Source organism: Orcinus orca, chromosome 11, assembly GCF_937001465.1.
Source record: "Orcinus orca chromosome 11, mOrcOrc1.1, whole genome shotgun sequence".
Classification (NCBI taxonomy): domain Eukaryota; kingdom Metazoa; phylum Chordata; class Mammalia; order Artiodactyla; family Delphinidae; genus Orcinus; species Orcinus orca.
This window is the reverse complement of record NC_064569.1, coordinates 8,347,806-8,360,920: the sequence shown is the minus strand read 5'-3', so window position 1 is coordinate 8,360,920 and position 13,115 is coordinate 8,347,806. Positions and strand designations below refer to the sequence as shown.

General features: G+C 36.5%; 1 protein-coding gene across 3 annotated transcripts; it reads left to right on the top strand.

The window, feature by feature from the left end:
* The first annotated feature begins 1,075 nt into the window (after window positions 1–1,075).
* On the top strand, window positions 1,076–10,454 carry LOC101269745 (oxidized low-density lipoprotein receptor 1). 3 transcript variants are annotated; one of them, XM_004281150.4, is made up of 6 exons: window positions 1,077–1,226; window positions 3,020–3,121; window positions 4,669–4,911; window positions 8,353–8,492; window positions 8,788–8,903; window positions 9,169–10,454. In XM_004281150.4, the coding sequence occupies exons 1-6, from the start codon at window positions 1,151–1,153 to the stop codon at window positions 9,311–9,313; spliced, it is 822 nt and encodes a 273-aa protein (XP_004281198.2). In that variant the 5' UTR covers window positions 1,077–1,150; the 3' UTR covers window positions 9,314–10,454. The 3 variants fall into 3 exon arrangements, with proteins under 3 accessions (XP_049550857.1, XP_004281198.2, XP_033264060.2); XM_049694900.1 differs by lacking the exon at window positions 8,788–8,903 and having other exon boundaries at window positions 1,076–1,226; window positions 9,169–9,294; XM_033408169.2 differs by lacking the exon at window positions 3,020–3,121 and having other exon boundaries at window positions 1,086–1,226.
* The last annotated feature ends 2,661 nt before the right edge of the window (window positions 10,455–13,115 follow it).

The following is a 13,115-nucleotide window of genomic DNA, read 5'->3' as shown; positions in this document are numbered from 1 at the left end:
TTTTATGTATTCCCTTCTTTTTATTTTTCTCCTGGTATAGTTTAAAGCAAATACTAGCTATCATATCATTTTTGCCCATAAATACTTCAGAAGATATCTCTAATAGATAAGGATTTTTTTTTAAAAGCATGTATAACGGCAACAAGATTTTTTTTTCTGGTTATGAGGTTGTGAGGGAAAAATAGGTGAGAATTCTATCAGTGAATACATATAGTATCTTTACTGGGATCCCATAGCAGTCTTTGTGACTCAAGGCAGACATATAAAATGTATTCTTTGATGAGCAATTCCACTGTGTTGAGTATTACTACTGCTAATATTAATAACTACCATTTATTGATTTCTTATTATGTTTGAAGTACAAAGCTTAGCATTTTCACCCAATATCTCATTTGAACACCTATAGCAGCATTATCAACATTATCAAGTGGACATTATAATGTATAGCCAAAGACATTCCCCAAGATTAGAGACCAAGGGAATAGCAAAGGAAGGATATGAAACAATCTCCATCTGGCTCCGAAGTTCTCTCTGCTGCTATGTTATACGCCACTGTACGAAATAGCACTCCTAACTAAGTTCTAAAATTACCTAGGTCATCATGGCTAGAGAGATAAGAGTCATAAGTGATTAATCCCCAAATTCCTAAGTCTATAGCTGATGAAAAAAAGTCAGAATTAAAAAGGAAAATGAGAGACGTATGAAAGCCTCAGTATAGAGATAGTCTGCTACAGTGAAATAAACAAATATGGATATTGGCATCAAGTAATCTGGTCTAATGCACACTCTTCCACAAATTTACTGTGAATTACCCTTTTAAATTTCAGTTTCCATATCTGCAGCGTGGGTACAAATTCCTCTCCTCTAATGCTCATGGAAAATACAGTTTTCCCTTTCATAAATTACTTAGTGAAATATCCTGAAACACTATCAGAATCACCACTTTCCCCTCCTGCAATAGACATAACCCAAGAATTTGCGTCAGCCAAGTTCCCAGTATGAAGCAAAGCCTCTCCTTCCTCCTACCAATGACTGAGTCATTCTACTAGATATCAGTAGCTATTTAAACACTCCAGCAGGAGCTCACACATTTTTACTTTGTAGAAGTCCTCGGCTGCTTCACTCTCTCATTCTTGGAATAAATTTGGAAATGACTTTTGCTGACCTGAAGAGCCAGAGTATGAAGGGTCAACTGGATCAGAAGCCAAATGGAGAGAGAAACAAAGGTACTAGGGGTGGATAAATATGTACAGGGACAGAATTAGGTTAGAAATGTAAACTAACTGAATAGAGGATTAGAAGACTACAACACCTGAATGTGGGAAAATATTAAAGAGTTAATAGCACTTACTTAAAGGAAAAACAAGTCAGATGTAATGGTGATAACGAAGATGATGTTGACGAATAAACTAACTTGGTATGAATGATGCTGTAGTAGAGGGTGATAACTAACTTTTATTGAACATTTGCTATAGGCTATTTTCTAGGATATTCACTTTACATGCATTATTTCTCTAAATCTTCACACCTTGAGATTAGGACTAATCTTATCTCCCTTTTACAGAGGACTAACTAGGGATTGGGAGGATTAACTAAATTACCCAGTTTTATGTGGCTAGTAAGTGGTAGAGCTAGGATTGATCTATAAGACGGAATGAATATTGACCAGAGAGAAACGTTGATTGAAAGATTTACTCAGATATTTGCCTCCAAGGCTAGGATTGGGCAATTATTTGCAAGACACATAACTGTCTTCAACTTCTTTTCTGCCAACTTGCTATACACATTTCTGGGAGCTTAATAACTTTTGAATCAGAGAATAAACCACATTGCTTCCTGTCAAAATTTCTATTTTGTTTGGGTCATCTGTAGAGTCTATTAGGAGTGCTTCTGACATGTGAGAACTCTGTGAATATATCTGACCACTGATTGATTGGAATCATCATACATTCATGCTGGAAGTTTTGTGATGTGACGTTCTAAGTCACATAGCTACTGACAATTGGATTAAAGACCTATGTTTGGATCTTAACATTTGTGTGATCTTAGGCAAGTCACTGAATGGTTAGTTTCCTTGTTTGCATATAGAGGATAACATCCTCTTGCATATAAGGATTATCAGTGCCTTATTTGTTTATCTAACAAGGTGAGGAGTCCAAATCCATTACATGAAATGTTTTCCCACTGAACCAGTAATATCTGTGCTTTTTAAGTGGTGGACCTCATAATAAGATATTCGTACACCTGTGAGCTACATGATTGATTTATTTTTATAATAATGGTGAATTTTTCTCTTGTAACAAGAAGGCCACAGCTGGTGTGAGTATACGACATGATGTTAATATGAATCAAGGGAATATTGAGATTTCATTCCTATTTTTCTTTGGTCAATAACCCCAGTTCCAAATAAAAATTGAATGGCACAGAATTACGTATTAGTTCTTTGAGGTTTTCTCAGTTGGTTAACTGACTAAAGGCTTATTTGCTTGATATCTGACATTCGTTTATGGTATGTTACTTATAACTGCGTGTGCGTGTGCACATGCCTGTGTGCGTATGTGCATGTGTTTGCACGTGTGTGTGTGCACACGTGCATGCGAGCGTGCGTGTGTGCGTGCACACGTGCGCGTACAGACACATGGTCCCTATTAAAAACATCAGGCTCTCTACCCTGTGGAGGAAGTTAATCTAACCAAGCTGGGCTGAGAGTTTCTTGAAGACTCACTGTGGGGACAGCAGACAAGGCATAAACTTTAGATTCTAGATTTGGAGTCAAATATCTGGTATGGAATCCTGGCTCCTAGAGTTGCTAGCTGCATGACCATAGGTAAATTACTTAAATTCTTTAACTGTACATAGTTCGCATCTGTACATGTGAATAATGAATTATTTGCAAATCCATTGGGAATACTAGAGGTCAGTAATGCAAAGCACCAGGTACAGACAGTACTCAAAGAATTGTTTGATCCCTTGCCTCCATCACTTTTGTCTTTTCTGAATCTATCTTCTGTCACTTTAGGTCTTCGTTTTCTTTCCTCTCGGAGGTGGTACCCTGCTGCTATGGTTCTAGGGATCCTTTGTCTGGGATTACTGGTGACCGTTATATTGCTGATAATCCAATGTAAGTGCTGAAGCCGGGAAAAGATGGAGAACAAAAAATGAGAACTTATAAACATGGTTTATTTGTTGGTTTCATAACAGCTATAAACAGCCTTCATTTAGATACATTTTAGGCAAATTATTTTAAGAGTGAGTGGGAAGATGAATGGGTATATTGTGCTCTTCCCTCAAATAGATTGAGGCATGGGATGAAGATTATGAATGGTAGGTTTTTGTTTGGTTCTGTTTTCATAACTTCATGGATAAAGCCTATTTAAATCCCAGAATAATGAGGAAGAAAATAATTTGAAGTTACTAATCCACAAGGTCACCCGAGGGACCCAAAAGTAAAAGAAACTTCATTTAGTTCATGCTGAGTTTTAATAGAGATGATTAAATACCAATTTAAAGTTAAGAACCCAGAAATACAGTCTTCATAAAAAAACATTTAAAACAAAACATTCTTCAAATTCATAATATGGCCATTTAGGAAAGAGGGGATGTTGAGAGGAAAAGAAATGAAAGGAACCATGAAAATGGCTAAGAAAGAAGGAAAATGGTGTTGATTGTCCATCTAATACACCTGTGTATTTAGGTCACAGATCTGAGTTATTCATCTCTAGAATCCTAGGCTCTCTAGAGCCCTAGAATCCAGGTTACTAAGGCCTTTGAAGTGCTAATTTGTTTCTCGGTTGTTTAAGGTCTCACACAACTTATGTTTTCAATCTATGAACACTTTCAATCTATAAAACTTTTCCTGCTGATCTGGGAGAAGAGCCCTTGACTCAGAGATAGTCATTGGAAGAGTCTTCCTCTAAGGCTTGGACCACTCTGCAACAGGGTCAAATCTGGCTTTCAACCCAAGAGGTCTACTTTGTACTGAACCGTCAACCTTCTAGAACTGAGATATTGGACCCTTAACATTTGCTGCCTGCTTGATTTCACAACTTTCCTTTCATCTCCACCCTTCCTAAAAAAGCAAAACAAAAAAACCAAAACCAAAAACCAAACAAAAAAAATAACAAACTAAAACTGAAAAATATGTTTTCAGACTCTTGTGTTAGCAGCTTAAAAAAATTCCGTGGGAGGGTTTCTCAAAAACGGGGTGAGTGTCACAGTTTTTAACTAAAATCAGGAAATGGGGAAGGGTAGAGAAAGGGCAGAGGAATTAAGACACAACTAGAGTAAGTCATTTATGACAAGTGCTACTAATAGTCACTGAGTCCGGTTTGTGTCTGACTATCTTAGATCGTCTATATTTTATTTATGCCACTCGTATAAGACTTATCCTGTGATTCCTTTTAACTTGTGTGTAACTCTCAACAACGAGTAAAAATCCTGTCTTATTTTTTTAAATCACAAGTATCTGTGACATTTCCTCACATTTAAAAAATATTGCATGAATATCAAGGAATTTCCAAATCTGTAATTCCTGAATAAATTTGGGTCATTTTGAAGCAGTTTGTTGTCCAAAAAAATGGTTTGATTTAGTTCTTTGATTTCCTCAAAATCCTGTGGAGGAATTTTTACTGGGGTTGGAAATGGAGTCTTAATTCAGTTCTAATTTAGTATCCCAGGTGTCTGATCTAAAGCAACAGCAAGCAAACCTTACTCACCAGGAAGATATCCTGGAGGGACAGATTTCAGCCCAGCACCAGACAGAAAAATCTTCCCAGGAGTCACAAGGGGAACTCAAAGAAATGATGGAAACCCTTGCCCACAAGCTGGATGAAAAATCCAAGAAACTAATGGAACTTCATCACCAGAACCTGAATCTCCAAGAAGCTCTGAAAAAAGCAGCAAACTATTCAGGTATGAGGGAGGGAGGGGTGAAGAGAGACTTCTCTGTAAATCTTAACATTTTTTGGAAATATCTCTAGGCACAAAATTGGTATATTGATGTATGTATCCTTTTTTGTTCATCATGTTCTACACCAGAAGTCCTCTCTTTTTGTCATCCTCACCCTATCCCATGCCAAATTCTTGAGTTAATCTGATTCAATCAACCATACTTTTTTGGTGGATTTAAGTTTTCCTGCCTCACAAGAGCTTCTCTTTCTTTATAACTTTCTGGTTTTGAGATTTTTCTGGAAGAAATCCCTCACCTTTACCCTTTGCACAGATTCTCCTCTCTTTCCATTCCAATGTATCTTAATCATTGATTTCTTTTCCTAAGGGTCTCCTTGGTCCTGGGGACCCCTTCCTCTTCATTAGCATTATTCTATGGGACTGTTTCTCATAAAGTGTACTACATCAATGTAAACTGAATCAATAGAGGTGAGCTGGCTTGTGTTAAGTAGATACTTCAAATTAGACAAAGTTATGAGAGACCCAGGAAGTCAATGTATATGAGAAGAACTGAGTTGATCTCAGCTGACTAGGTACACTCAGAATCTAGGAGGCAGATAGAAACATTTATAACATGGAGATAATAATGTGAACTCAATATTACAGAAGTGACCTGTACAGTTAGTATAGTTTTTCTACAATGTATAATTAAATCAGGTATGTGCTTTTAATCATGGGGAGAATTTGAAAGTGTGAAATAGAGTCACTTTCAGTGGTACATTGCTTTCTTGGCATTAGTAACTAGCTGTCACTAATAAACAGAGATTTCTGCAGCTTCTTGCTTGTACAGCTCACCTTAATCTCAACCACGTAGTTTTGTTGAATAAAGATTATAAAGTAACAGTTTATAGGTACCCATCCATTTATTTTATAGAGGAAACCCAGGTAAGTTAAATGATAATAACGATAAGTAGTTTTGTATAAAGTTTTGCAGTTTATAAATCCCTTCAGTATGTACAGGGTTATTTAAATTTCCAAAATTAGCAGACGTTTATATAGACAAGCTGATTTTTTAGCAAGTGTCAAACATATATTGAATCTCTTTAAGGAAAGAGCTGTTTAGGACATAAAACCATCTCAAAGAAGGCTTAAAGGAAGGAGGCTAATATATCAAGGACAGGAATGTTTATATAAGCAGACATAGCTACATACCAAAAATGGTTTATTTCACAGGTGGGGCTGTGAAATTAGGCTTGTTTTTATCAGTTGTATGGGAGTAAAATTATGTCAGGATTGTTCAGACTCGTATCCCGGAGATGCCAAGTGTGGACAACTAATCAAAAATAAAAGGTGATATGTCTCTTGTAGCAGATACACCAAGTAACGTGTTTTCATTCCTTGGCAGTGTCAGATAAAAGCCAATTAGTAGAGATGTCAAATAAAGCACGGCTGTCCATCAAGCAGCTTTGAGAAGATTCTCAAAAACATTAATAATAAAATACTATGCAAAAAAAAGTATGCCAGTTTTCTCAAGTTTGAGACAAGTTTTATCTTTCTTACTAACCAGTCTGTGGTCCTCGGTATATGTATGAAGAGGGCAAGACGCTGAGAAATTGGCATATGTGACTTGCTTGAGGTCAGCCAGCTAGAAAGATACAGAGTCTTCAAAGTAACAGACTACATTTTAGCACCTGAATTAGTGGTGGTTCTCAACCCTTCGTGTACAAAATTATCACCTAAGTAGCTTGTTAAAAGTGGCAAGTACCAGATTTACCCCAAAACCCTGTATCAAAATATCTTGAGGGGGCATCAAGAAATATTTCCTCAGTTAATTCAAACTCAGGAGTTTGAGAGGTAGTGTAATACAGTGATGAAACACACAGATGCTAGCATTAGACTGCTCGTGTTCAAAGTCCCATTTTCTCTATCTTTCAAATGAAGAAAATTAACCTAACTCTCACATACTGTGGTTATGAGGATTAAATGAGCCAATACATAAAAATGACTGCCAACCATTTTTGGCACGTTGGTTAACACAGTGGTTATTGTGTTTGTTAAATAAAAAAATAATAATAATTAAAGGACATACAGGTGGTTTGAATGCCACATTTTAACATTCATCTTTTTCACTTTTTCATGGCTTGGAAAACCTACCTAGACCTTTCTTTTAGTTCAGGAAAACCAATATACTCTTTCCTTTGACATAGTAAGACAGGACTAGGCAAATTAATAAGTTAGGAAGCTTGCATTCTTTGCTTTCAATCCGGGCTTATGTATAGCCTTCCTCATTCACTTTCTTCTTTCATAGTTCAGTCCCTTCTACTTTGTCCTCTCTGATAAAGCCTATTCTTACAAAATTATCTGATGGTTTTATGCCACAATGAAAATTGAAATTAAAATGTTGCCTTGCTCAAGGATTTGAGGTTTGTTGTTTTTTTTTTTTTTTGGTCACAGCGTAGAACAAAGGGCTTTGTTCCCCAGTAAAGAGATTCCAAGTGTTAATAACACACAGAAGGGTTGATGATGATGAAGGGGAGAAGAAGGGGGAGGAGAAAGAGGATTTGGGGATCGTTTAAAATATCTGTAAAACACATATCTTGCCTATTGTCTAAGCCCTGAGTTGAGTTTTTTGGACTCTCTGGGAACTTTCTGCTGAAAACTTTCCCCTACTTTCTGAAATCTTATTTAAATTGAGATGCTCTCTTTGCACCAATATACTGTTCTCCCTAGAACAGTTCTGTCCAAAAGAAATACAGTGTGTGCCACATATGCAACATTAAATTTCCTAGTAATCACAGTAAACATGAAAAATAAACAGATGAAATTAATTTTAATGACATATTTAACCCAATATACTTGAAATATTATTTTGACACTAATCAGTATAAATATTATTAATGGAATATTTTATATTCTTTTTTTCATAGTACGTTTTCAAAATCAGGGGTATATTTTACACTTACAGAACATCATCTCAATGCAGACCAGCCGTAACTCAAGTACTCAAGAGCCACATAGGGCTACATGTCCAGAATCAGGAGGCACAGTATCTAAACCCAAATCCATCATTCAAAGACCTGAAGTTTTAAAATATATAAGCATATCTTTTTTAGTAGCAGAATACCTATTACATATTCATCCCCCCAACTCTCACTTCCATGATTCCAAACATAATTTTTAAAAAATAGATCAGATTCTAAAATTACATCCCAGCTCAAGCCTTGCTTTTTAACTGTCTTGCTTTTTAATTGAGTTTTCTAAAATCAGAATGCTTCATTTCTTTTTTCTCCAAAAAAGGGAGCAATAAAGACTCTAGGCTATTTAGGTATTTGCAGAGTCTGGGTGTAATTCTAATTAAGAAGAGGTGGTAGCATGTGAGAGTCCTGAGAGGTGAATTGATTTAAGAATTGTAGAAATATTTTCACTCAGGCATAACTCACTAATTAAGTATATTACATTTCCTAGGTCCTTGTCCCCAAGACTGGCTCTGGCATGAAGAAAACTGTTACCAATTTTCCTCTGGCCCATTTAATTGGGAAAAAAGCCGGGAGAATTGCTTGTCTTTGGACGCCCACATGCTGAAGATTAATAGCTCAGATGATCTGGTGAGTTTTTAATGGACGTGTGTTGGGCTGGAATATTGGTTTACAGGGAAATAGGTCAGGTTAAGGCCCTCCTTGAGAATCAGAATATGTACCTGTTTTCTAGCCTAGGCTGGCCACTGGTTACGTGCATGACTTTGGATGGACAGGTTATGAAGTATCTCTAGGCTCCAGTAGACATTTCTGTAAAGCCATCAGGAGGATGTCTAAGAGCTCTTTGGGTTCTTTTGTTTTGTGAATCTAATTTTAAAAGTCCACATCGACTCTTTCATCAACTCAGAAACATGACTTCCCACAGGAATTCATCCAGCAAGCAATCGCCCATTCCAGTTTCCCATTCTGGATGGGGTTGTCTCTGAAGAAACCCAACTACTCATGGCTCTGGGAGGATGGTTCTCCTTTGATGCCCCACTTGTAAGTTTCCTATTCTTTGCTGAACCTACTAGTGAAGTTACTGCCACATTCCACGCAATGTCCTCTTCTTGCTGGAAAGAAGCTTGGGGAATTTCTGAATCTCTCTCCCCAGCTCTCTCACACAGGGACTTGCCCGTTTACCCATTCAGATCTTCTCTTACATTTTCCTTCTCACGTTTATTGCGGACTTGAAGCTTTAAGACAAGGCTAAGTGCCTGACACAAGGTGGCAGTAAATCTAAATTTGTTTTTCTCCCTGCCTGCAGGTTTAGACTCCAGGGAGCTGCTTTCCAGATGTATTCTTCAGGCACCTGTGCATATATACAAAGGGGAGCTGTTTTTGCTGAAAACTGCATTTTAACTGCATTCAGTATATGTCAGAAGAAGGCAAACCTATTGACAGTACAGTGAATGTGAAGGCTCTGGAAGAAAAGGAGAAGACCTTTGAATTTTCTTCTGAAAATTAAGCTATACTTCGTCACTTAGGTGCAAACCATAAAAGCCCTGAAGACTTCCTGTTACTAGCTAAAGTGCAGAACTCCTTAGCAGAGACTGGGGTCCAGCTGCTTGACACCTTGATAGCAAAAGTTTTAATTCTCTATGTATATCTTTTTTCACCTAGCTTCTTCCAAGCCCCCCTGCCAGTCTTCAGTGAAGTCCATTTTCCTGTTTCTAAGAACTTGTTGCCTAACTCAAGGTCACAAAAATTTTTCTGCTATGTTTTCTTCTAGACATTTTATAGTTTCAGATTTTACGTGGAAATCTTTAACTTTTGGGGGGATAATTTGTAAGTCACGTATGGATGTATGGAAGTTCTTTTTCTTTTCCTTTTTGCATGTGGATATTCAATTGCTTCTGCAACATTTGCTGAAAAGACTATTCTTTCTTCACTACATTGCCTTTGCACTTTTGTCAACAATTATGCATACATGTCTGGGTCTATTTCTGGACTCTATTCTGTTCCATCGATCTATTTGTGTATTCTTTGTGCATAACACCATTACGATATTTTGGATTCGGTAGTTTTATAATATATCTTGAAATCACATGGAGGTAGTTCTTCAATGTTGTTTTGGTTAATCTATGTCTTTGCATTTCCGTCTTAATTTTTGAATTGGCTTGTCAATTTCTAAAAAAACTTTTTGAAATTTTGAATGTGATTTCACTGAATCTATAGATAATTGGGGGAAATTGAATTCTTTAAAATACTGATTTGTTCAACTCATGGATTTTCTTTATGCGATGTTTTGTAATTTTCTCTGTATAGATGTTTCACATATTTTATTAGATTATCATCATGTATTTCACATTTTTTATGCTACTGTAGACGGTACTGTTATCATTGTAGTTTTTATTTCCAATGTCCTTTGCTATTGTATAGAATTATAATAGTTTTTTATATTAACCTTATATCCTGAAACCTTGATAAACTCACTTATTTCTTTTAGTAAGTTTGTGTGTGTGTTTGCGTGTGTGGTGTGTGTATGTATTTCATTGGATTTTCCTCATACATAATCATGTCATCTGCAAATAAAAATATTTTTATTTTTTCCTTTCTGGATGATTTTTATTTATTTTCCTTGCCTGATTTCATAGACTAGAACCTCCAGTACAATATTGAATAAAAATGGTGAGAGTGCAAATTCTTATTTTGTTCTTGATCTTGGGAATAAGTCAATGTTATACCATTAACTAAGGTGTTAAGTGTATATTTTTCATAGATGAATATTATCAGTTTGAGAAATTTTCCTTTTGTTCTTAGAATACTGAGAGGTTTTATCAGAAATGGGTATTGATTCGTCTAATACTTTTCCTATATCTGTTGAGATGATCACATCGTTTTTCTTTTCTCTTTTTAGTTTTTTAACATGATGAATTAACTTAAGTAGTTATAGAAGTTTAAGCCAGCTTTCGATTCTCGAGATGTATTATCATTTTAATATATCACTGGATTAGATCTGCTAAAATTTGGCTTCAGATTTTTGCAACTACGTTTATGAACGACATTTCTATGTAATTTTCTTTTCATGTAACAGCTTTGTCTGGTTTAGGTTTCAGAGTAGTACTCCTTTATGCCAATTTTCTGGAAGATTTTGTGTAGAATTGGTATGATTTGTTCATTCCATATTTGAAGCAATTTGCCATTGAAGTCATCTGGGCATGGCGTTTTCTGTGTTTCACAAGATTTTTAATTATTTACTGTTAAAGGTTCAGTTTCTTTAATAGATGCAGTGTTATTCAAATGATTTATTCTTGAATGAGCTTTGGTGGTTGGTGTCTTTCAAGGAATTTGTCCATTTCATCTAAGTTGTTTAATTTTTTTGGCCTAACACTTTTCTTTACATTTTCTCATTACTTCAATATCTCTAGAGTCTGTAGCGATGCTACTTCTCTTATTCCTGGCATTGTTAATTTATGCCTCCCGGGGTTTTTTTGCGGTACGCGGGCCTCTCACTGTTGTGGCCTCTCCCGTTGCGGAGCTCAGGCTCCGGACGCGCAGGCCCAGCGGCCATGGCCCACAGGCCCAGCCGCTCCGCGGCACGTGAGATCCTCCCGGACCGGGGCACGAACCCGTGTCCCCTGCATCGGCAGGCGGACTCCCAACCACTGCGCCACCAGGGAAGCCCTATGCCTCCCCTTTTTAAAAAAAAATCAGTTTGACTCTATAATGTTTGCTCTGAACTCTATTTGAATGAAATTAATACAGGCACTCCTTTCTTTCTCTGATTAATGTAAATATGATATATCTTTTCCCATTCTTTTACTTTTAACCTACTTTTTGTCTTTTTAGTTAGAGTGTGTTTCTTTTAGGTGACAAATAGTTGAGTGCTGCTGTTTTATATAATTTGACAATTTCTGTCTTTTTTTGTGTGTGTTTAAGCCATTACATTTAATGTGATATTGATGTAATTAGATTTAAGTCTACCATCTCGATATTTCCTTCCACTTTCTTTCAACTTGTCCTTGTTGCCTTTCCCTCTTTTCTTGCCTTCTGTTGTATTAATGAAATATTGCTGACTCTCCCATTTTATCTTCCTGTTGGCTTATTAGCTATTACTCTTTGTTATTTTAGAAGTTGTTTCAGGATTTATATACACATCACGACTCACTGCAGTCTACCTTGAAGTGATACTATACAACTTCATGTCTACGAATAGAACCTTAGAATAGCATACTTCCATTTCTTTTCTCCCAGCCTTCACACTAATGTTGCCATACATTTTATTTTTATATCTGTTGTAAACACCACAATGCATAGTTAGCATTTTTGCTTAAATAGTAAATCATCTTTTAAAGACATTTAAACCGTAAGCAGAAAAATCCTACATATTTGCCCAAGTAGTGACCATTTTGGGTGCTCTTCATCTCTGTTTTAGATCCACATTACATCACGTGATATTTTAAGTTTTCTTAAAGGACTTTCTTTATCATTCCCTATAGTGAAGGTCTGCTTGTGAGGAAATCTTTCTTCTTTTCCATCAAGTTTGAAAAAATTTAAGCTGCTAGGCTATTACCTCTTCAAATGTTTTTTCTGCCCCGCCTCCCGGTACCCCCTCACTCCACCTCTTTTCCCTCCCCGCCCCCTGCCCCTATGCACACACACACTGTTGAGGGACTCCAGTTATGTGAATACTGGGCTGCCACAGTGCCCTAATGCTTCTTTCTTTCTTGCTCTCTTCCCTCCCTCCCTCCCTGTCCTTGTTCTTTCCTTTCCCTTTAAAATTATTATCTCTCAGTGTTTCATTTTTGTTAGTTTCTATTATTATATAATCAAGTCCATGAATCTTTTCTACTGAGTGTCTATCATTAATATCACACAGCGTATTTTTCATCCCACACTTTGTAGTTCTCATCTCTAGAAGTGTGCTTTAAAAACAAATCCTCCATGTCTCTATGTAGCTTTCTAAATCTACGAACATACGAAGAACATATTAACTATTTTAATGTCTGTGCCTTCTAATTCTAACCTCTAAGTTGTTTTTTTGTAATTTTATTTTTTAATTGGAGTACAGTTAACCCTTGAATGATGCGGGGGCTAGGGGCACCAGCCCCTTCATGAGACGGAAAATCTATGTATAACTTTGTAGTCAGCCCTCTGTACCTCCTTTCCAAATGTGGATTGGGTAGTATTGTAGTATGGATTTAGTGATAAAAATCCACATATTCGTGGATCCATGCATTTCAAACCCACCTCGTTCAATGATCTACTGTA